Source organism: Dryobates pubescens, chromosome 29, assembly GCF_014839835.1.
Source record: "Dryobates pubescens isolate bDryPub1 chromosome 29, bDryPub1.pri, whole genome shotgun sequence".
Classification (NCBI taxonomy): domain Eukaryota; kingdom Metazoa; phylum Chordata; class Aves; order Piciformes; family Picidae; genus Dryobates; species Dryobates pubescens.
In genome coordinates this window covers 12,686,493-12,710,487 of record NC_071640.1, presented here as the reverse complement: position 1 = coordinate 12,710,487, position 23,995 = coordinate 12,686,493, and the positions used below count along the sequence as shown (strand labels likewise).

The following is a 23,995-nucleotide window of genomic DNA, read 5'->3' as shown; positions in this document are numbered from 1 at the left end:
TGGTGTCCCAAAAAAAAAGTCCCTGCAGTCTGCTTCTGAAAACTTTGCTGCTGCCCTGTTGGGTTTGTGGGATCATTAAAATAGCTGAGCTGGGAATGGCAGTTACTTGGTGGGTTTTGCTAAGAAAAAAGAACCCTCTGAGATGGAACAGTGGAGAGGTCTGTGGGGGGAAAAAAGGCTTCTTGTGAACAAAATGAGTTCAGCTGCTGATATGCAAAACACACCAGATTATTACATGCTTGGACAGGCCCAAGCACAGAGCCAGGCTGGGTGAGGAGTGGCTCCAGAGCAGCCTGCAGGAGAAGGACTTTGGGGTGTCAGTTGGTGACAAAGTCCCCAGGAGCCAGCAGTGGTCCCTGGCAGCCCAGAGCCAGCTGAGTGCTGAGCTGCAGCCAGAGCAGGGAGAGCAGCAGCACAGGGAGGGGATTCTGCCCCTCTGCTCTGCTCTGCTCAGCCCCCACCTGCAGCACTGCCTCCAGCTCTGGGGCCCCCAGCACAAGAAGGACCTGGAGCTGATGGAGAGGCTCCAGAGGACAGGCTGGGGACAGGCTGGGAAAGTTGGGGCTGTGCAGCCTGGAGAAGAGAAGGCTCCAGGCAGACCTCAGAGCAGCCTTCCAGGACCTGAAGGGCTTCAGGAGAGCTGGGGAGGGACTTTGGACAAGGGCTGGGAGTGCCAGGATGAGGAACAATGGCTCTGAGCTGGGAGAGGGGAGACTGAGAGTGGAGAGGAGGAAGGAATTGTTGAGAGTGAGGCTGGGGAGACTCTGGCACAGGCTGCCCAGGGAGGCTGTGGCTGCCTCCTGCCTGGAGGTGTTGAAGGCCAGGCTGGATGAGGCCTTGAGCAAGCTGGGCTGGGGGGAGGTGTCCCTGCCCATGGCAGGGGGCTGGAGCTGGATGCTCTTGAAGGTCCCTTCCAACCTAAACTACTCCATGATTCTATGAATTATTTCTATAACAAACCTTAAGTACTGGGGTGGGGTTGGGGGGTGGGGGGGGAAACATTGCTTGGGCAGAAAACAAACTCAAATATATCCTTGGTGGTACCAGAAGCTCTCCAACAGAACTTCTGCATTACTGGAATCCATCCCAGGTATTGTTGGGAAGGGCTCTCCTGCCACAGAGGGTTAAGGTGGAGGCCTGGAGTGTTCTGGAAGCAACAGTGGCCAGACACTTGAAAATGACATCCATCCAGAGGAGACAGGGAACTATTTTTTGCTTTTTGCTATTTTTGGGGTGGGAGGAAGGAAGAGGCTTGAAAAATGTAAATATTCTAATGCCATTTTTCCTGCAGAATGCTCTTTTGCTCTGCTGTGAACAAAATGAAACCCTGCAGAGTGCAAGGGGCAGGCTGAGGCACTGCAGCTAGCTCCCATCTTACTGCCTTCACTCCAAGCCATTTGTGGGGAGACTCTGACCACAAGCTTGAATCCCTGCAGGACCTGGTCCCTGAGTGAATTCCTGAGCAGGATAAAAATTAAAGCATTGAAGGTTTAAAAAGAACAAACCCAACCAACACCAACACAAAACCCCCAACCACCCTGAGAGGAAAAGGCAGCCTCAGATGGAAAATTCCTTCCTGGCTCCATGGATGCTAATTACATACCTGGTGCTGGGAGCTGAAGATCATCAATTGCTACATATATATATTTAATTAGGTTAATTTGTAAAATGCAGACAGATGTCTGCTTAAAGCAGACAGGAGCACTGCAGCTCCTCCATTTCCAACATCACATCATGACACACCACCACAAAGAGTGCCTGTGCTGGAGCAGGGAGGCCAAAGAGCCCTCTGAAAGGCCAGGAGAGCACAGAGTCAGGCAAGCAGACACCCAACAGCCTGCCGCTGCTGGTCCCACACCTGAGCAGGGCCCAAAAGCAAAGCCTCACCCTCAGCAAGTCTACTTCTCAGCAACTAAACCAGAATCACAGTCACAGACTTCATTGGGTGGGAAGGGAGCCTCAAAGGGCATCTTGTCCAACCCCCTGCAGGCAGCAGGGGCACATCCAGCTAGAGCAGGCTGCCCAAGGGACACAGCAAGGCTGAGCTTGAACATCTCCATGGACAGGGCCTCAACCTGGGCAGCCTGTGCCAGGCTCTCCCCACCTTCACTGTGCAGAACTTCCTCCTGATGTCCAACCTAACTCTGCCCTGCTCCAGTTTCTAACCATTGACCCTCATCCAATCCCCACAGGCCCTTCTGAAGAAGAGTCCCTCCCCAGCCTTCTTCTAGTCCCCCTTCAGATATTGCAATGCAGCTCTGAGGTCTCCCTGGAGCCTTCTCTTCTCCAGGAGCCCCAATTCTTTCAGCCTGTCTTCATAGGAGAGCTGCTCCAGCCCAGTGTAAGATTTCAGGAAAAGGATCAACTACTTCTCTCCCTGCTGGGCTGGTTTTCCTCCTCTCCCAGTGCCACCTCAGTTTCCACTGAGGCTACTCCACTGGCCTCATGCCTACATCCCTGCAACGTCCGTCAGCTGCTTCCAGGAGTGGGAACTGCTGCTCTCAGACCACGTCTGAGACAACTTGGATCTTGCAAACTTGCTCCAGATGTATTTTCCCCTCACTTAATGCAATTGATTTGGACCCATCTGCAGGTTTAATTCCTGCCCAGCTCACAGCAAAGCAGGTCCCCCTCCAGGGCCGTGTCTCTGGCGGTGCTCTAACAACCCCGCTCAGGGAGACGTGCTAATTGTAACTGCTGTTATCACCAGCCAGCCAAATTTATAGGCCTCTAAAGACAGATAAGAAGGTAAAAACATCCCTCCCTCAGAGTTACTGTGTAGTGGGCCTCAGTGGTATTACCCAGCACCAGAGAGCCAAAGCCACGTGCCCCAAATCAGCCTTAACTTGACGGAGTCAAAACACAGCTCGCTGGTGCTCAGCCACCAGCACCTTCCCTGCTGCAGCTCATCTCCAGCCCACACCAGTCCCACCAGCTCGTGCCCACCACCCAGCACCCCCCCCCAGCAACCCCAGGGCCCTCAAGTGCCAGGTCTCACCCGTCCCCTGGTGTTGCTGGCACCGCTGTCGGTCCGTGACGGACTTGAGCATCTCGACAGCCCGACGTGGGCTCCCGTCGACGGCATCGCCTGCTGGCAAAGAGAAATCCTGCTGATTGCCAGGGGCCTTGCAGATCCCCCCTGCTACCAGCCCAGCCCCCACCCAGCCATGCCTCCCGGTGCAGCTTCCCAGAACGCATGCAGAAAATCCAGAAGGGGTTTTGCTTCCAGCAGACAATTACCCTGTGTGCTCACAAGCCTCCCTTCCCACCCTCAAAATTACCCATCTCACAAATGCCAGCCAAAGCTCAGGACCTGCAGCTCACAGCCTGAAGTGTGGGCTTTAGTCTGACCTCAAGTGACAGATTTACACCCAGAATGCTGGAGGTGTTCTTGAGTTGCAGGCTAGGGAACTGGGGGGAGGGGGGCATCTGCAGGACGCCCTCAGCTCAGTTTCCACCCTACCCCCACCGGCCTGCAGGCTTTCCCTGCTGAGAGAGGACTTCCTTCGCTCTCCCCTCCTGAAGCCAAGGCATCAGAAGAGCAACAAAACCCAAAGCAAGTCCCCAAAATACAGACCACTCATTTCCAAGCATGCACCCCAGGGGCTGCCCACTCTGCCCCCAGCCCACGGCCACGTCCTGCTGCCGGCGGGGTCGGCGCACGTCGCCAGCTTGGACTCCAGGCTCCCTCCCAGGGCTCTCCCACGTGGGCAGAGCTGCTGGCTTTGGTTGCAGCAGAGTTTTGAAAAGTGAGGTTTAATGCTTCTAAAAATAGCTCTAAGGCAATTAAATCCTTGTACTAAAATTGTTCCCAACACGCTGGAAGCAGAAGCTAAATGACGGCCCTTCCACGCAAGCACACCCAGCTTCCCCTGCAAGCTCGCTGCTGCTGCTGCTGCTGCTGCTGCTATTTTTGGGCAGGAAAGGATCCCTACACCCACACCCTGAAACAGCAGCTCTCCAAAGATGATTTGCTGCCTGAGCCTGGTGAGTAAAACGAAATCACAACAACCATTCAGACCTGAAGAGCCTGGAAAGGCGGCGGCGGCGCTGGCACGCACCGGGCCCTGCCCGCAGCTGGCCCGCGGCAGCTGCTGAGCCCTGCTCAGCTCCCTGCTGAAGGTGCTCAGGGCTGGGCTCCCAGCTGGCAGTGCCTGCTCAGCTGAACCTCGCCTGCTAACATCCCAAAGTTCCACAATACAGAGGACCCTGAAGGCTCACTGACCTCCTGTGGGTCACTGTGACCTGCCCCAGCCGCTGGTGTGCCCTGTGCTGGTGCGGCCTCAACAGCCCAGAAGCATCCCAGCCTCACCAGAGAGCTGTGTTTGCCATCGGGGCTCTTCCCTTTGGAGAAGGCTCCAGGGAGACCTTAAAGCAGCTTTCCAGTACCTGAAGGGCTCTAGAAGAGCTGGGGAGGGACTCTGGACAAGGGCTGGGAGTGCCAGGCTGAGGAACAATGGCTTTGAGCTGGGAGAGGGGAGACTGAGAGTGGAGAGGAGGAAGAAACTGTTGAGAGTGAGGCTGGGGAGAGCCTGGCACAGGCTGCCCAGGGAGGCTGTGGCTGCCTCCTGCCTGGAGGTGTTGAGGGCCAGGCTGGATGAGGCCTTGAGCAAGCTGGGCTGGGGGGAGGTGTCCCTGCCCATGGCAGAGGGTGGGAACTGGGTGATCTTGAAGGTCCCTTCCAGCCCAACCCCTTCTGTGACTGCACTCCACTGTTACCTAGCAGGGTGGGCCCAGCTGATCCTTGGGGTCCCTTCCAACCTCACATTCTGAGTTTCAGCTCCTGGCTGTGCTCTGCCACACAGCCCCTGGCAGCTGGGGGCCAAGGTTCAGCAGAGGCTCCTCATGGCCCCTGCAGGGCACCTAGGGCCACTTGCAGCAGGGTTTCACCCCCTGAGAGATTTCTTGGGCCAGCAGCAGAGAGCTCTCTCAGTGGCACAGAGGAATCCTTCATCTGTTCAGGATGAGGAACAATGGCTTTGAGCTGGGAGAGGGGAGACTGAGAGTGGAGAGGAGGAAGAAATTATTGAGAGTGAGGCTGGGGAGACTCTGGCACAGGCTGCCCAGGGAGGCTGTGGCTGCCTCCTGCCTGGATGAGGCCTTAAGCAAGCTGGGCTGGTGGGAGGTGTTCCTGCCCATGGTGGGGGTTGAAACTGGATGATCTTCCAACCCAAACCATTCTATGAATCTCTGAGTCTCCCAGACACATCCATATGTACAAACACACACACACACAGATCCCTCATACACATGGTGACTCCTCCACGGCTTCTGCAGCCCCCAGCCTCTGCTCCACACACCACCACTTCCCTGTGTCAGCCCAGTGCTGCTGCAGGCAGAATCTACAGTTGCTGCTTTCCCACTGCCAGCCTCATTTTTCACCTTCCTGCAGCCAAACAGAGAAGTGAAACACACAGGGGTGCTGTAAATTAGAAGCAAGGAAGGCCCTGCCTGTATAATTAAATCTTTGCAGGTACAGCTCAGCAGCTGAACCTTTCCAAGAACACACTGAGAGTGCCTCAGCCATGCAGCTGAAGGAAATGAACAGAGGAGGAAGACTCCCTAGAAGAACCATGCTAGCAGAAGAATTGGTCCAGTGACGCTGCTTCCACCACCAAAAAGCATCGTGGGCAGCCACCCCAGGCCCTTCTCAGCCATGGGGAGCTCTCAAAGCTGTGCAATTTCACCCCAAATGTGCCACAGGGTCCAGAGGGCACAATTCCATCAACCACACTTCACCTGGCACGAGCCTGAAACTGTGCCCTGACCTCTCCTGAGAGACCCTCAGGCCCACCCACACCCATGGGGGCACAAGCGTGGGGGTTCAGCTGGCTCAGCCTCCCCAGGGCAGGTACAATGTGCCCACTACCCCTCACACTGCTTCTGCTCACCCAGACACCTAATGCAGTGAGCCAGCAAAGGCTTCCAGTGCCCTGGCACAAGCACTCACAGGCTGGTACTCAAATCTCAGCTGACTGCTGTTCAACTGCCAAAAGCCCCTAGAAATCACAGTATCCTGCAATGCTGGAAGGGACCCCTGGAGATCAGTCAGTCCAAGCCCTCTGCCAGGGCAGGATCACCCAGGGCAGGTCACACAGGAACACATCCAGGTGTGTTTTCAAATCTCCAGAGGAGACTCCACAGCCTCTGTGGGCAGCCTGCTCCAGGGCTCCAGCACCCTCACCATGAGGTGGTTTAAGCAGGGCTCCAGAGCCTAAGCTGCTGTTATCACTTTCACACAGCCAGCATCCTCAATGCTGCATCCTTCCCCAAACACAGGTCTATTGCATCCAGCTCTGGGCTCCCCAATGCAAGAGAGTCCAACACAGGGCTACAAGCTGAAGGGACTGGAGCACTGCCTGGGGAGGAGAGGCTGAGAGACCTGGGGCTGTTCAGTCTGGAGAGGAGAAGGCTGAGAGGGATCTGATCAATGGCTATCAATAGCTGAGGACTGGGGATCAGGAAGGAAGGGACAGGGACAGGCTCTGCTCACTTGTGCCCTGGGATAGGACAAGAGGCAATGGATGGAAACTGCAGCACAGGAGATTCTACCTCAACATGAGGAGGAACTTCTTCCCTGTGAGGCTCCCAGAGCCCTGGAGCAGGCTGCCCAGAGAGGTTGTGGAGTCTCCTGCTCTGAAGCCTTTCCAGACCCAGCTGGATGTGTTCCTGTGTGCCCTGTGCTGGGTTCTATGCTCCTGCTCTGGCAGGGGGTTGGACCTGATGATCTCCAGAGGTCCCTCCAAACCCCTAGCAGCTGTGATCCTGTGAACACAAAACTTCTTCACAGTTGCACTACCCAGGAACACAGAGGAAAATTTTCTCTACTGAACCTCTTTTTTCTGTCCTATTTCACAGAACCAGCAGCAACTCCCACAGGCCATCACACAGCTTGCCTGGCACCCCAACAAGCACTTACACCCCCAGCAGCCCTGCTGTATGAAACCCAAAGGCCATCATTTTGGTACCCAACCCACACACAGGCACAGTTCAGAGTCCAACAAAGCCATTTCTGGGTGGAAAGAGCCCAGGCTGCTGAGCCCAGCATGGCCAACGCTCAGGTTCAATGTCAATCACCACAGCCCCACCAAGTGCATTGAGAATGCTGTGGACATGGCACTTTGGGACAGGGCTTAGTGGTCATAGTGGTGCTGGGCTGATGATCTTGGAGGTCTTTTCCCCCCCAAACAACTCCTTCATTCTATGGTTCTGTAAGAATGCTCAACAGGAGATAGCAAGAAAGGCCCAGGACCATGGCAGGATTGATTCTAAATCTGCACTGGAGGGCAGGAAAAGGCCCTGGGGGATCCTAGAGAATGGAAGGTTGAGCATGAGGCAGCAATGTGCTCTTGTGGCCAAGCAGGCCAAGGGCATCCTGGGCTGGGTTAGAAGGGCTGTGGTTAGTAGGTCAAGAGAGGATCTCCTCCCCCTCTCCTCTGCCCTGGGGAGGCCACACCAGGAAGATTGTGTCCAGCTCTGGGCCCTCAGTTCAAGAAGGACCTCAGGGAACTGCTTGAGAGAGCCCAGCACAGAGCCACAAAGCTGCTGCAGGCAGTGGAACATCTTCCTCATGAGCAGAGCCTGAGGGAGCTGAGGGCTCTGGAGCTTGGAGAGCAGGAGCCTGAGGGTGAGCTCCTTGCTGTTGCTAAAGCTGTGCAGGGGGAGTGCCCAGAGGCTGGAGCCAGGCTCTGCTGGGGGATGCCCAATGCCAGCACAAGGGGCAGGGGTGGAAGCTGAGGCAGAGGAAGTGCCATGGATACAGGAGGAAGAATTTTGTCCCTGTGAGGGTGCCAGAGCCCTGGAGCAGGCTGCCCAGGGGGGTTGTGGAGTCTCCTCTCTGGAGATATTCCAAACCCTCCTGGCTGTGTTCCTGTGTGAGCTGCCCTGGGTGACCCTGCTCTGGCAGGGGGGTTGGACTGGATGAGCTTTGGAGGTCCCTTCCAGCCCCTAACATTCTGTGATTCTGTGATCTCCAACATCAACCAAAGGAAAGCAACCCTGCCTTCATAAACACCCTGCCCAAGGAGTGGGGCATGGCAGCTTTGATGTCTCCACCATGTTCATGTCTTGGGAAAGGACCTGGTCTGCAGACTGGACTTCTCCTCCAGCCCTTTCCTTCTTCTGAAGCAGACACAGGTGTGTAGCAATGCCTCCTACATCCCACCAGCCAGCAGCTAGGGGTGCACCTCAGCTTCTGAGATGAGGTGGGGATGAGAGGCACCAAACTCTGCTCCAGCCAGAGCCAACTTGGCTGCTGCAGCACAGGCTTCCCGGAGGAGCAGCTGTCGCTGGAGCCGCTCATCAGCTTCATCCACTGCTTATTATTTATGGTAAGCTCTGCATCCTCTTGATTAAGTCCCCAAGTGAAAAGCTCTCTCTGTATGAATTTGTTGCAGACTGTATTTTATGTGTTATATGCTTTACACATTGGTATCCTAGAATCCCAGACTGCTTTAGGTTGGAAGGGACCTTCGAAGGTCATCCAGTCGACCCCACTGCAGCTAGCAGGGACAGCTGCAGGCTGCTGAGAGCCCCAGGATGGCTCCAGGGATGGGGCATCTCCCACCTCTCTGAGAAACCCAACCCAGGCTCTCATCACCCTCTGTCAAAACTTCCTCCCTTCTCTCAGTCTGAATCTGCCTCTTTTTGTTTCTAACCCCCTGTCCTGCCACAACAGGCCCTGCTCAAAACTCTCTGCTGGGCCCATGTGATGTAAAGCAAGGCCACCAGGTCTCCCTGGAGCCTTCTCTTCTCCAGGCTGCACAACCCCAACTCTCTCAGCCTGGCCTCCCAGCAGAGGGCTTCCAGCCCTGCCAGTGCTGCTGTGGCCTCCTCTGGCCCTGCTCCAACAGGTCCCTGGCTGTGCTGAGGGCTCCAGAGCTGGCCTGGGTATCAGCCCAGGACGTGGCTGGCTCTGGGCTGGCAGCACTCGGTGCCAGCTCCTCTCCAGCTTCTCACTTAGGAAACTTCTTTCCAAAGCCTTTCCCCTCCAACTTTCCCCCACTCCTGCTGTCACCAGAGCCACTCAAGGTCCCCAGGAGCCACAGGCCCTGCCTCTGGCCAGCAGCACATGCAGTCAATTCCTCCACCACGCAGCACTGCCTTCCAGGGCCCTCTGCCCTTCTCCTGGCTCCAGGCTTTCCCAGGCCAGCCCTCACATGACTGCTGTGCCAAGTGGCCCCAGAGCCGTGTGCCACTGATGAAAGACACGTTGCAAATGGTTATTTTTCATCCCCTACCCATGGCAAACAGCAGCATTCATTTCTATTCCCTTGCTCCAGACAAATCAATGATTGTTAATGCAAAGTCAACAAGTCCAGATGTAGTTTGCATACTACTTAACCACTAAATTGGCACCACATAGTACAAAATAATCAAGAGACATTCAAGAAACCAAACAAAGGCAAAAAGGAGGCAGATGACTGGCAATTAATCCATAAAAAGACCTTGAAGAATTAGAAACTTCTTCCCCCAAAAACATGGTATGGCCCAGCTGAATCCAACAGCACAAGCACCTAGACACTGGGCATGCTGGAGGCTCAGACAGGGAGGAATTGCAACAGGCATCTCCCAGGGCCCTTCACTCCCCCACCAAACAGCAACCAGAGCCCCCAGCCACACTTGCAGCCCCTGCCCAGGCACCTCCAGCCCTCCCCTTTCTCTCCCTACCTAACACAGGATGCACAAACAAGGCCTAATCCTGCCACCAGCACCTCTGCCCAAGCCCATGTTGATGGGCAGCTCCCCGAGACTGCAGGACCAGCCCCGTCCACAATCCCCAGCACCATTAGCACACTAATTATTGTTTACGGGGAGCTGAGCAGGAACTGAGCAACCCACAGCAGCCTGGCTGACACCAGCAGGTGGAGGTGGGATCCAGCAAGCCCTTGGGCACAAGCAGTATGCTTCATGCACACACAGAGTCCCACAGAAGCTACCTGGCTTGGGTGACCACACGCCCAACCTATCCTGCAGGGGTAACGCCGGCACCGTGCCACAACTCGAATCCAAGCGAGGGCCAAGATGATCAACCTGGAGCCAGCAGCAAGCTGAAGCCAGCAGCAGCTCCACTTGCAGTGCCAGGGACCCTGAGAGGTGCAAATCCCCATGACTCACCCACCCAGAGCTGGCCCCATGGGGAGCTGTGCCATGGGGAACTGCACTATGGGGAGCAGTGCCATAGGGAGCTGTGCCATGGGGAGCTGTGCCATGGGGAGTTATGCTGTAGGGAGCTGTACCATGGGGAGCTGTGCCATGGGGAGCTGTGCCATGGGGAGCTGTGCCATGGGGAGTTATCCTGTAGGGAGCTGTGCCATGGGGAGTTATGCCATGGGGAGCTGTGCCATGGGGAGCTGTGCCATGGGGAGCTGTGCCATGGGGAGCTGTGGGGCCGTCCCAGCACCTGGAACTGCGAAGCAAGCCTCAGCACACCACAGTGTGACACTCTAAACCCCTCACCAGCCTGGCATCCAAGGCAGCAGGCACACATCCTGACTCCATACCAGTTCAAGCCTTGCAACAGGCTCCAACTCCCTCACCTCCCAGAAAACCCCAGCCAGATGTCACCAGCATGGGGCACACTGATTTGCCCAGCAGGCTGCAGAGCTGCAGCCAGGGGCAGGGAAAGGTGGGAAGGGTCCTGGAGGTAGGGAGCAGCCTCCCAAGCTCCCAGGTGGTGCTTGGCTAAATATTATCTTTAATAAGCTTCTGGCTGTCTGCAGCCAGGCAGGAAAAGATGGCTGCCGACCATCCTCACCCTGCTCAGCCACTGGGAACTGCCCTTTTTGGTTAGCGTTTGGGAAAATATATTTCAGGTGAAATCTGCTGCTAGGACTCTGCAAGGGTTCCCCTCCTCCTCTTCCTCTTCCTCCTCCTCCTTCTCCTCCTCCTCTTCCTCTTTCTCCTTCTCCTAATCCTCCTCTTCCTTGATCTCATCCTCCCCCTTCTCCTTCTCCTCCTCTTTCTCCTTTTCCTCCTTCTCCTCTTCCTTGTTCTCATTCTCCTCCTCCCCCTTCTCCTTCTCCTCTTCCTCACCCTTCTCCTTGTCCTCTTCCTCCTCCTTCTTTTTCTCCTCCTTCTCCTTTTTCTCCTCCTTTTCCTCCTCCTTCTCCTTTTCCTCCTCCTTCTCCTCCTCTTCCTTGTTCTCATTCTCCTCCTTCTCCTCTTCCTCCCCTTCTTCCCCTCTTCCTCCTCCTCCTTTCTTCTCCCTTCTCCTTTTCCTCCTTTTCCTTCCCCTCCTCCTCCTCCTCTTCCTTGTTCTCATTCTCCCCATTCTCCTTCTCCTCTTTCTCCTCCTTCTCCTCTTTCTCCTCCCTCTCCTCCTCTTCCTCCTTCTCCTCCTCTTCCTCCTTCTCCTCCTCTTCCTCCTTCTCCTCCTCCTCCTTCTCTTCCTTCTCCTCCTTCTCCTCCTTCTCTTCCTTTTCCTCCTTCTCCTCCTTCTCCTCCTTCTCCTCCTTCTCTTCCTTTTCCTCCTTCTCCTCCTTCTCCTCCTTTTCCTCCTTCTGCCAGGCAGCCAAGCAGCAATTTCTTTTTTAAATGCTAAATATTAATCCAACTTTCCAGAAAAGACTATAAAAGAACAGAGAAAAACAAAGAAATAACAAAATTAAACAAATGAAAATGAAGCAAATAAATAAAATGAAAACATTAAACCAAATGAAATCAAAACATCAGACATGGTAAAATCATAGTTCATTAAAACAAAACTACAGAACTTAACTCCAATGAGGTAAATAAATTAATAGTTACACAAAGAACTTTTTGACATTTAAAATAAAAATGGTATTAAAAATTAATTTACAATTAAAATTAAATTTAAAAATTAAAAATCAGATCTTAAAAATAAAATTCAGCTAATTAAATAAAATGAAGAAGTAAATAAAATAAACTGTCAAATGGAAATCAAATTTTAAAAGAACAAATTTGACTTAGAAAAATGACTGCAATTAAATGAGTTATGTTAATAAAAGATAAGCTAAGCCCATGAAATGGAAATGACCAAATTAAGGAAAATTCCCAAGAAAATGTAAAAAAATCCATAAAATAACATAATTATTCTATAAAATACCATAAGGAGTTAAAAAGAAGAATTAAATATTAAAAATGCATACACTAATCCAATAAATAAAACACTATATTTAAAATGCATAACATAAAATAACTTTTTTAAAGGTATAAAACAAAATAACTTGCAATCAAAATAAAATATTGAACTAGATATATAAGAAAATAAAAACTGAAAAAAATTACACCAAAAAACCCAAAATATTTGAAAATATGCTAAAAAATAATACACAAACTAAAAATTACACTAAAAATGAAATAGGCTAAAAAATAATACAAATAAACAAAAAATTACACTAAAAACAAAATATGCTAAAAATAATACAAATAAACAAAAAATTACACTAAAAACAAAATATGCTAAAAAATAATACAAATAAACTAAAAATTACACTAAAAACTAAATATTGAAATATATATGAAAATAACTGAAAAAAATACAACAAAAAACCCAGAATATTAAAAAATATGTTGAAAATGATAAATTAAAATAAACATAAAAGGAAAATGACACTAAAAATGAAACAAATATTGAAATATGTATGAGGAAACAAAAACTGGGGAAAAATTGCAATAAAAAGCAAAATATTATAAAATAGGTTAAAACCAATCCATTAAAATAAAAACAAAATTAAAATGACACTCAAAATAAAATAAATCTTGAAATACAGATAAGGAAATAAAAGCTGAAAACAATTACAACAAAAGCATGAAATATTAAAAACTGTGTTTAAAGTAATCAATGAAAATGAAAATGAGACCAAAATTCAAATAAATCTATGGGAGAAATTAAAAACTGAAAAAAAAAAAAAAGTTACAATAAAAACCCAAATATTGAAAAACAGGTTAAAAATAGTAAAGAAAAAGAAAATGAAAATGAAAATCCATTAAAATGAAAATAATTTAAAATGAATTAAAATTAAATGAATTGAAATGAATAACATGAAATAAATTAAAATGAAATACATTGAAATGAATAAATCAAAATGAAATAAATCACAATGAAATAAATAAATCACAATGAAATAAAGTGAAATAAATAAATTAAAATGAAATAAAATGAAATAAATTGAAATAAATCCAATTGAAATAAATTTAAATAAATTGAAATAAATAAAAATTAAATAAATTGAAATAAATAAATAAAAATGAAATAAAATGAAATAAATTGAAATAAATTTAAAAAATGAAATAAATTGAAATAAATAAATATGAAATAAATTGAAATAAATTGAAATAAATAAATAAAAATGAAATAAATTGAAATAAATAAATATGAAATAAAATGAAATAAATTGAAATAAATAAATAAAAATGAAATAAATTGAAATAAATAAATAAATATGAAATAAAATGAAATAAATTGAAATAAATAAATCCAAATGACATAAATAAATCTAAATAAATTGAAATAAATAAATCCAAATGAAATAAATGAAAATGAAATAAATAAAAATTAAATCAATCCAAATGAAATAAAGAAATCCAAATGAAATAAAGAAATTGAAATAAATTGAAATAAATCAAAATGAAATAAATTAAAATGAAATAAATGGAAATAAATCAAAATGAAATCAATCAAAATGAAATCAATCAATCCAAATGAAATCAATCAATCCAAATGAAATCAATCCAAATGAAATCAATCCATCCAAATGAACTCAATCAATCCAAATGAAATTAATCGAAATGAAACAAACCCAAATGAAATAAAATTCACTCAAAATTCAAATCAAATGCAACTAAATCCCTTTGCAATCCGACTGCACTGAAAAATGCCGACCCCAAACTGCAGGCAAGGGGGAGGTTTCTCCTGGGAGGACACAGGCACAGGGAGAGGTGAGATGCAGCAACCCATTCCAGGCTGGAGAGCAGCTCTCCATGCCTGCAGCAGGGATAATGGCAGCAGCTGCTGCTGCAGAGCAACTGCTCTGGAGAGAGTTAAAGCTGGGCAAGGTTGCGGCGCACACCTACGGCGCGCCTGCATCCCCACAACTTGCAGCTGAGGACTCTGCCTCTGCGTCCGCAGCTCTGCAGAGCAGCCCTGCAGCCAAGCCTGCTGCAAACAGCCACGCACAGCCCCCCCCCGCGCTCCCACAACAGCTGAAGGCAGCCAGCAGCTAGGCTCTGCCCAGCCTCGGGGCCTCTATTTTAGGAGAGCAGGCTGAACTTCTAAAGATAGAAGTGCAAAATGTTGTCATTGTGACCTCAAAAATTAAATATGTGTCATGGTGGGGCATTCAAATGCAGCCCCCAGCAATGGGTGCCCCCAACCAACCTAAAGCACAGCCACAGCTTTGCTCCCCAGCTCTTGGGGTGAGTGGGTAGAGGTGGGAAGGGAAGGAGCACCAAGGAAAAACTGTGTTTGGAAGAAAGGTCTGAAATCCCCAAGACCCCATAAAGTAAATATATGTCATGACTGGTCATTCAAATGCAGCCCCCAGCAGTGGGTGCCCCCCACAAACCAAAGCACAGCCACAGCTTTGCTTCCCAGGACTTGGGGTGAGGGGGTGGGGATGGGAAGGGAAGGAGCACCAAGAAAAAACTGTGTTTGGAAGAAAGGTCTGGAACCCCCAAGACCCCAAAAAGTAAATATATATCATGACTGGTCTTTCAAATGCAGCCCCCAGCAACGGGTGCCCCCCACCAACCTAAAGCACAGCCACAGCTTTGCTCCCCAGCTCTTGGGGTGAGGGGGTAGGGGTAGGAAGGGAAAAAACACCAAGAAAAAAATGTGTTTGGATGAAGTCTCTGAAACCTTCAAGACCCCAGAAATTACATATAAGTCATGACTGGTCATTCAAATGCAGCCCCCACAACCTCAAGCCCTGCCACAAACCTCAAGCACTGCCACAGCTTTGCTTCCCAGGACATGGGGTGAGGGTCTGGGGCTTGAAAAGGAAGGACTAGCATCAAACAAAATGTGTTTGGAGAAACTGTTTGAAACTTCCAAGACCCCCCAAAATGATTCTATGTCATACTTGGTCATTCAAATGCAGCCCCCAGCAATGGGTGCCCCCCACAAACCTAAAGCACAGCCACAGCTTTGCTTCCCAGGTCTTGGGGTGAGGGGGTGGGGATGGGAAGGGAAGGAGCACCAAGAAAAAACTGTGTTTGGAAGAAAGGTCTGGAACCCCCAAGACCCCAAAAAATAAATATATATCATGACTGGTCTTTCAAATGCAGCCCCCAGCAATGTGTCCCACCTCAATCCCAAAGCACAGCCACGGTCTTGCCCCCCAGCTCTTGGGGTGAGAGGGTGGGGGTGGGAAGGGAAGGAGCACCAAGGAAAAAATGTGTTTGGAAGAAAAGTCTGAGACCCTCAAGACCCCATAAAGTAAATATATGTCATGACTGGTCTTTCAAATGCAGCCCCCAGCAATGGGTGCCCCCCACAAACCTAAAGCACAGCCACAGCTTTGCTCCCCAGCTCTTGGGGTGAGAGGGTGGGGGTGGGAAGGGAAGGAGCACCAAGGAAAAAATGTGTTTGGAAGAAAAGTCTGAGACCCTCAAGACCCCATAAAGTAAATATATGTCATGACTGGTCTTTCAAATGCAGCCCCCAGCAATGGGTGCCCCCCACAAACCTAAAGCACAGCCACAGCTTTGCTCCCCAGCTCTTGGGGTGAGGGGGTAGGGGTAGGAAGGGAAAGAACACCAAGAAAAAAATGTGTTTGGATGAAGTCTCTGAAACCTTCAAGACCCCAGAAATTACATATAAGTCATGACTGGTCATTCAAATGCAGCCCCCAGCAATGGGTGCCCCCCACAAACCTAAAGCACTGCCACAGCTTTGCTTCCCAAGACTTGGGGTGAGGGTCTGGGGCTTGAAAAGGAAGGACTAGCATCAAACAAAATGCGTTTGGAGAAACTGTTTGAAACCTCCAAGACCCCCCCAAAATGATTCTATGTCATACTTGGTCATTCAAATGCAGCCCCCAGCAATGTGTCCCCCCTCAATCCCAAAGCACAGCCACAGCTTCGCTTCCCAGCTCTTGGGGTGAGGGGGTGGGGATGGGAAGAAGCACCCAAAAACAAAGGTGTTTGGAAAGAAGGTCTCAAACCTCCAAGACCCCCAAATTAAATATATGTCATAATTGGTCATTAAAATGCAGCCCCCAGCAATGGGTGCCCCCCCACAACCCCAAAGCACAGCCACAGCCTTGCTGCCCAGGTCTAAGGGCAAAGGTCTGGGGCCAGGAAGGGAAAGACCAACATCCAAAAACTGTGTTTGGAGGAAATGTCTGAAAGCCTCCAGACCCCCAAAATGTGTCATAATTGGTCATGAAAATGAAGCACCCATCAATGGGTGCCCCCCACAATCCCAAGGCACAGGTCTTGGAGCAAGCAAGACTCCAGGCCTTGGAGTGAGCATCTTGGGATGGGAAGAGAAAGAGCAGCACCAAAAAAAAGAGTGTTTGGGAAAACTGTTTGAAGCTTCCAAGTCCCCCAAAAATGAATATATGTCACCATGTGGCATGAAAATGCAGCACCCAGCAATGGCTGTCCCCCACAATCCCAAGGCACAGCCACAGTCTTGCTCCCCAGGTCTTGGGGTAAGGGTCTGGAGCCAGGAAGGGAAAGAGCACCAAGAAAAAAAATGTGCTTGGAAGAAAGGTCTGAAACCTCCAAGACCCCCAGAATGAAGTCTGTGTCATAACTGGCCATTAAGATGCAGCAGCCCTCAATGGCTGTCCCCCACAATGCCAAGGCACAGCCACAGTCTTGCTCCCCACCTCCTGGGGTGAGGGTGTGGGGATGGGAAGGGAAAGAGCAGCATCAGAAAAAAAAAGAGTTTGGGAAAAAAGGTCAGAAACCTTCCCACCCCCCCCAAATGCTGGTGGGACAGTGGCTTTCAGCACAGTGCAAGGGAAAGTCATGGGGTGCAGCTCAAGGATGGGAACTCTTGGAGTGCTAAGGAGATGGAAAAGCCCCCACAGCAAAGCTTCCTGGATGAAACCATGGCTAAAATCTCTGGGAATTTTTTCAGTCCAGTTTGGAGCACTGTGTGGAAGTTTGAGCCCACTCTAACTGCACCTCTGCTGGGCTCCCCCACCCCCGGGCACTCGCCCCTTTATTTGCTACAAAAGACTCAGGAAGAGGGTGGCTCCTTTTCAGGGGGGGCAGGGAGGGGAATCAAGGCACAATCTAAATCTGAAGGTGACATTCCAGAGTATTTTTCCCTCCACCCAAGAGTTATCCTGCTTTGCAAATTAGTTTTTCCACCACCACCCTCCCCCCACACACTTTGAGCAACCCAAAATGTGAAACAAGTTAAGGGGAGGGGAGTGAAAAGCAGCCCCCGAGCCTTCAACTCACCAGGCACTCCTGCCTCATGCTCAGCAAACAGCAAAGTCACAGCCAAATAAAAAGAAAATTGGGGAAAAGAAAGAAAGAAAAAAAAAAAGACAAAAAAGAAAAAAAAAAGAAAAAAAAGAAAGAAAAAAATAAGGAAAAAAGGATAAAAAATTAAAAGACAGAAAAAAAGGAAAAGAAAGAAAAAAAGAGGAAAGGAAAAAAGGAAAAGAAAGAAAAAAGAAAAAAGAGGAAAGGAAAAAAGGAAAAGAAAAACAAGGAAAAGAAAGAAAAAAGGAAAAGAAAGGGAAAAAAGCAAAAGAAAGGAAAAAAGGGGAAAGGAAGGAAAACGGGGGAAAGGAAAATAAAGGAAAAGAAAGAAAAAAGGCAACAGAAAGGAAAAAAAGGAAAAGAAAAGGAAATTAAAAGAAAGGAAAAAAAGAAAAATTAAAAAAAGGAAAAAGGAAAAATGGAAAGAAAGGAAAAAGGAAAAATGAAAAGGAAAAAGGAAAGAGAAAAGGAAAAGAGAAAAGGAAAGTGAAAAGGAAAAGAAAAAAGGAAAAGAAATTTTAAAAGAAGAAAAGAAATCAAAAAAGGAAAAGAAAGAAAAAAAGGAAAAGAAAGGAGAAAGGAAAAGAAAGGAGAAAGGAAAAGAAAGGAGAAAGGAAAAGAAAGGAAAAAGGAAAAGAGGAAAAAGGAAAAGAAAGTGGAAAAGAAAGGAAAAGGGAAAAGAAAGAAAAGGAAAATAAAAAAGGGAAAAGGAAAGAAAAAGAAAAAAGGGGTAAAAATGAAAGAAAAAATAAATTGGAAAAGAAAGAAAATTTAAAAAGAAAGAAAAAAATTTTAAAAATAAAGAAAAATTAGAAAGTAAAAAGATGAACAAAAAGGAAAGAAAAGGGGGGGGGGGGGGGGGAAGAAGCAAGAAAAAAAATTTAAAAGAAAGGGAAAAAAAATCAAGAAGGGAAAGAAAAAAAGAAGAAAAAAAGGACAAAAAATCACCTTCCAAAACTTTCCAGGCTTTTGAGCTGCAGATTTTCAGAGCCAGTCCAGATTGAAATTTTACCTTTCCCCCCCCCCCCCCTTTTTTTTTCTTTTCAAGTGCCCAGATTTTAGGCTTTGCTGCTCCTGCCAGATCCCTTGGGAGTCCTGAATTCCCCAAAGCAAACCAACCCCCAAGCCCAAGCCAACCCCAAGCCCAAGTGCCAGCCTGCTGCAGCTGTGGAGCCATCTTGGCTACTTTGTCCCCATTTTAAGAGAGGAGACTGTGTCAAGGTTGGTGAAACTCAAATGTTTGACCTAATCTTTCCCTTCCTCTCCCTTCCCCCCTCGGTTTGGTGGCAGCATCTCGCCTCGATTGTTTTCCTTTTCTCCTTGAAACAATGCAGGTTTCAGTGCTCTTTTGTTATTTGTTTGGGGGGAAAAAGAAAATCAATACCAAGCCCCCTCCCCCCCCCCCCCCCCCAGCATTCAAGGGCAACCCTACAATAATAAAGCAGGGTGTGCACAGTCCACACAACTCAAAGGCTTCCCTTTGCAACCACAAAATAACACGAGGAGAATATTTGGGGGGGGGGGGGGGGGGGAAGGGGGGGGGGGGAGAAAAAGAAAGAAATTAACAAAAATCACCAAAAATTATGAATTAAGGAAAAAAAAAAGAAGATATTTTTCAATTTCAACTCCCAGAAGGGAGAAATTGTGCAGAATGCCATGGCTGAGCCTCTGATTTTTGTTAGCTTTCCTTGGGCTGGCTTGAAAAGAAAAATCAAAGAAAAATAAAGTAAAATAGAATAAAATAAAATAAAATAACATAAAAATAACATAAAATTAAAATAAATGAAATAAAATAGAATAAAATAAAATGAAATTAAAAGAAAATAGAATTAAAATTAATGAAAGAAAATGAAAGAAAATGAAATAAAATAAAATGAAATAAAATGAAATAAAATGAAATAAAATGAAATAAAATGACATGAAATAAAAATAACATAAAATAAAATAAAAATAAATACAATGAAATAAAATAGAATGAAATAAAATAAACAAAATAAAATAAAAATGAAATGAAATAAAATAGAAAAATAGCATAAAATTAAAAATAACATAAAATTAAAATAAATTAACATGAAATCAGAATAAGAATAGGATAAAATAAAATAAAAATAAGATAAAATGAAATAAAAATAACATAAAATGAAATAAAAATAACATAAAATAAAATTAAAATAAATTAAAATAAAATTAAAATAACATAAAATTAAAATAAGAGAAAATAAAAATAACATAAAATTAAAATAAGAGAAAATAAAAATAACATAAAATTAAAATAAGAGAAAATAAAAATAACATAAAATAAAACCCAAAACAAACAACAACCAAAAAAAAAAATCAAAATTACTAAATCTTCAATCAATTTTTTTTTCCCCACCCCCACCCCCCACCCCCCTCAGAATATTGCTAATTATGCAGCGTGGCAGAGCTCCTAATGAACCCTGGGGGAGCAGCAGATTTCTGGGCTCCACAGAGTTGCCACAGTGTGGTTGAAATAAATAAAAGGAAGAAGGGGAGGGGGGGGTGTGGAAAAAAATAAACCCAAGATTTCAAAAACAACAACAAAAAGATATTAAACCCCCCCCCAAAAAAAAACCCTTCCTGTGGAATTTCTTTTTTTGCTGTTGGTTTGGGGTTGGGTTTTTTTTTTTCCACCCTCCTCTTTACAAAAGCAGTAGGGAATGAAAAAGCTGGAAACTCTCTTGTTAATTGTGCCAAGAGAAAAAAAAGCCAATCAGCCAAGCCAAGAAAATTCCCCAATAAAAGAACTGACATTTCACTCCCTAATTTATTTCATTTTTGTTGGGGTTTTGGGTGGGTTTTTGGGTTTGGGTTGTTTGGGGTTGGTTTTTTTTTTTGCCCTCTTCTCGTTGTTTTCCTGGACTGCCTTTGAGGAGCTCATTGTTTCAGAGCAGTTTTGCATGAAATCCAAAAAAAAAAAAAAAAAATCAATTTAAAAAAAAAAATCAAATTTAAAAAAAAAAATTTTAAAAAAAGGAAAACAGGGAAAGAAAAAAAAAAAAAGAAAGGGGGGAAAGAGGGGGGGAAAAAAAAAGGCAAAGGGGGGGGGGGGACAGAAAAATTTGGGTGTGTCCCCAGCAAAAATTTTCCCTGCCTCTGATTTTCCTGCAAAAGTCTTCGTTTGAAAGAAATAACTTTAAGCACTGCAGTAAAAAGAAAGGAAAAAAATAGAGGGGGGGGGGGGAGAGGGGGGAGATTAAAGGGGGGGGGAAATAAAGGGGGGAAAAAAAAGGGGGGGGGGAAAGGGGGAGGAGAAAAAAAAAAGGGCAAAGGCAGAGGGTTTTGGCAGAGCGTGCTGCACAAGTTCAAAATTACAATGAAGTACAATTCCTAATTGCTCCGGAACAGCAATTCTCCCACTTTCCCAAACTAATCACTCCATGGCAGCCCCAGCCAGCGCTGCCCACCTCCAACTTGGATCACTTTCCCTTCACTCTGCTTGCTCCCAGACCCCTCGTTCCTCCGGGGAGGGGGACACACACACACAAAAAAAAGAGTGGGAGGCGAAAGAGGGGAAAGGGGGGGAAAAAAACAAAAAAAACAACGCCAAACCAAAACTAAAAACCAACCAACCCTGAATTCATTCAAATTCCAGCTTAATTTTCATGTAGCTGAGAGCTGGGCTTTGCTTCCAAAGGGAGCAGAGCGGGGGTGATGGGGAGTTGGGGATGCAGGGGGGGGGAGATGCGCGGCTCCGCACCACCCCCTCCGGCCCCAACTTGCTGGAAAAATTAAGAAATCGCAGAATTATTTCCTCCTTCTTTTTTTTTTTTTTTTTTCCCTTCCCCAATTTTAATTTCTTTTTATTTACGAAATAGCCTCCCCTAGGTGGCGTCGTTTTAATGGAAAAATAGGGGGGAAAAAAAACAGCCCAAATCTGACCGTTCCGGAGGAAAATTAGAGAATTACGAAAAAAAAAAAAAATAAAATTTTTAAAAACAGAGAGAAAAAGAAGGGAAAAAAAAAAACCACGAAACCAAACACCACCGCGAAGAGAAGCAGAGCAACGGCGAGCGGAGCTCTCCGGGCCCGCGGCGCTGGGCCGGCCGGGCCGGGCCGGGCCGGGGGCAGGCGGGCCAGGGTGCGGGCTCCGGGCCGGGCCGGGCCGCGGCCGGCGACTCGTCCCCGCCGACATGGCTGATGGGCGCCGCTTTGTTTTCCGCCCCGCTGCGGGGCCCGGCGGCGGGGCCGGCCGCGGGCCGCGGCGGGTCCAGGGGAGCCGTGCCCCGGCGGCGCCCCCCGCGCACTGCGCCAAAGCGCCGCCGGCGGGGCTCCGCGACGGGGCGGCTGCGGCTGCCGCCCTCCCTCCCTTCCTCCCCGCTCCCTCCGCCTCCCCCCGGGGGACACGCCGCCCGGCCGCCGCGTACCTGCGCTCCCGTCGCCGCCGCCGCAGCGGAGCCGTCCGGCTGGTTCATGAGGCTGGGGCGGGAGGCAGGCGAGCCCCGCGCCGCCGGGGCCTGCGATCTGCCGCGCACAATGCCGGCGCCGCCGCTGCCTCCTTTCCGCCCTCCCAGGAGCGGCGAGTGGGGGCGATGCCCCCGCTGCGCGGGTGGGCGGCTCGCCGGGCTGCTGCAGCCCCCCTTCCCCCCGGGGGCATGGGCCGGGGCGGCCGCCGCGGGCACGGGCGCTGCCGCTAGCGGCGCGGCGCGCAGGGCTGGGCGGGCGCCTCCCGCTGCCGAGCCCGCGCCGCCGCCATCACGAAGCCGCTCTGGGGGCAGCTCCAGCCGCAGCGCGCTCGCAGCCAGCGGCGGCGGGAGAAAGGGGCTGAGTCTGGCCCAGCGCGGGAGCCGCGCCGCGCCGTGCCGCCGGCCGGCCCCGCGCTGCCCTCCGCCCCCGCCCGGCCCCGGCCCGGCCCGGCCCCGCGCCGGGCACCGCCGCGCCGCGGCCGCCCAGACCGGCAGCCGCCGCCGCCCGGCGGGCGCGGGGCCGCTTCGCGCCGTGGGGCCGTCGCCGCGGCGCCCCCCGTGGGGTAGCCCCGTGCGGGCAGCGCTGAGGTGGGGAGCGGCGGGCGGTGCGGACCCCCGCTCGCAACCCCGAGGAGTCCCGGGAGAAGCGACGGTTCGGGCCCTCGCCTCCGCTCTGCGACCCCGGCCTGGACCCGAGGGCGTCGAAGGGGCCCGGGACAGTGGGGGAAGCCCGGGGGGCTGCAGCTGCAGTGCGAGCCTGCGGTCCGGCATGGCTTCCCCCGCCGCTCGGGAGGGGTCGGTCGCGCTTCTGAGGGGCCCTGGGGCAAAGCGGGACGCAAGAGGAACCGGGGTCGAAGGGGACGGACGGGACCGGCAGAAGGGCCTAGGCTGCATCATCCCTGCCTGCTATCCCCCTCCCCGCAGTATCCTCCCCTGTCATCCAGAGCCCGTCTGGCCTTTCAGCCCCAAAGCTTCCAGCTGTTGGTGTCCTCCATGATTAGGACTCCCAGTTACTTGTCCCCCGGTGTTTAAGACCCCAGATCTTGGTCGCCCACATGTTTTAAGACTCTCAGATGTTTGTCCACCCCATGTTTAAAACTCCCAGATGTTCACACCCCACCCCCCGGTTTAAGACACCCAGATCGTTGCCCCGCCCGGGTTCAAGGCTCCCACGTGTGGGTCGTCCCCCCCCCCTGTCAGAGCTGCTCCGGCATTACCCAAAACGGGGAACGATCTGTGCCTGTCCCCATGTGAAGAACTCATCCCAGCTCCATCTTCCTCTGCAAAGAGCTTTCCCTTGGCACGTGCTTGGGACACTCCATGGCACCTAACAAGCTTTGCTGTCCTCCAGGAAGAGACAAGCATTAAAGGGCCGCCTTGCCTCCCCTGCAAAACGCAGAGCGTTAACTAGCAACCTAATTACACCTCCTGCATACCTGCTGGCCCTCTCCCTTGTGAAGCGCTGCCAAAGAAAAAGTAGTTATTAATAGTCTTAATAAAATAGCCTGAACTGGTGGATTTCCCTGCCCTGGCCCATTGGAACCTTCTTCCCCAAGAGCTCCACGGAGCTGGAAGTTTGTGGAGAGCGGAGGGCTGGTTTTGTCCTTGCTGCCCGGACTAAAGATAGCTTCAAAGCTGTTGCAAAACCGGCGCTGCTTTTTCCTCATCTCTCCTGCAGATTGCAGTCCGAAGCTGCGCGCTCAGATAATGTAATTACAGAGCTCCAGCAAAACAAAGGGGCAGGGGAATTGCCGGAGACGTTGGGCAAGGAGAGATGTTTTCCCAATGAGCTTGGAAGGGATGTGGGAAGTCAAGAGACTGAAATCGCTCGAGAGCTTCTTTCGCCCACGGTGCTGGCGTGAAAAGGAGCCAGAAGGAATCCCCCGTGGGGCACCAGGACAGGGAGGGGATTCTGCCCCCTCTGCTCTGTTCCCCTGAGACCTCACCTGCAGCACTGCCTCCAGCTCTGGGGCCCCCAGCACAAGAAGGACCTGGAGCTGATGGAGAGGCTCCAGAGAAGGCCATGAAGATGATCACAAGAGGGCTGGAGACCCTCCCCTGTGGGGACAGGCTGGGGGAGTTGGGGCTGTGCAGCCTGGAGAAGAGAAGGCTCCAGGCAGACCTCAGAGCAGCCTTCCGGTACCTGAAGGGCTCCAGGAGAG

General features: G+C 49.4%; 1 protein-coding gene across 1 annotated transcript in view; it reads right to left on the bottom strand.

Moving 5' to 3' along the window:
• Window positions 1-22,251, bottom strand: part of ZNF618 (zinc finger protein 618) — a 166,603-nt gene extending 144,352 nt beyond the window's left edge. The window contains exons 1-2 of the mRNA XM_054174189.1: window positions 21,795-22,251; window positions 2,999-3,088 (exon numbers count right to left, since the gene is read on the bottom strand). Coding sequence (XP_054030164.1) covers window positions 2,999-3,088; window positions 21,795-21,842 — 138 coding nt within the window. The 5' untranslated portion in view covers window positions 21,843-22,251. The remainder of the gene's footprint in view (window positions 1-2,998; window positions 3,089-21,794) is intronic.
• Window positions 22,252-23,995: the final 1,744 nt, after the last annotated feature.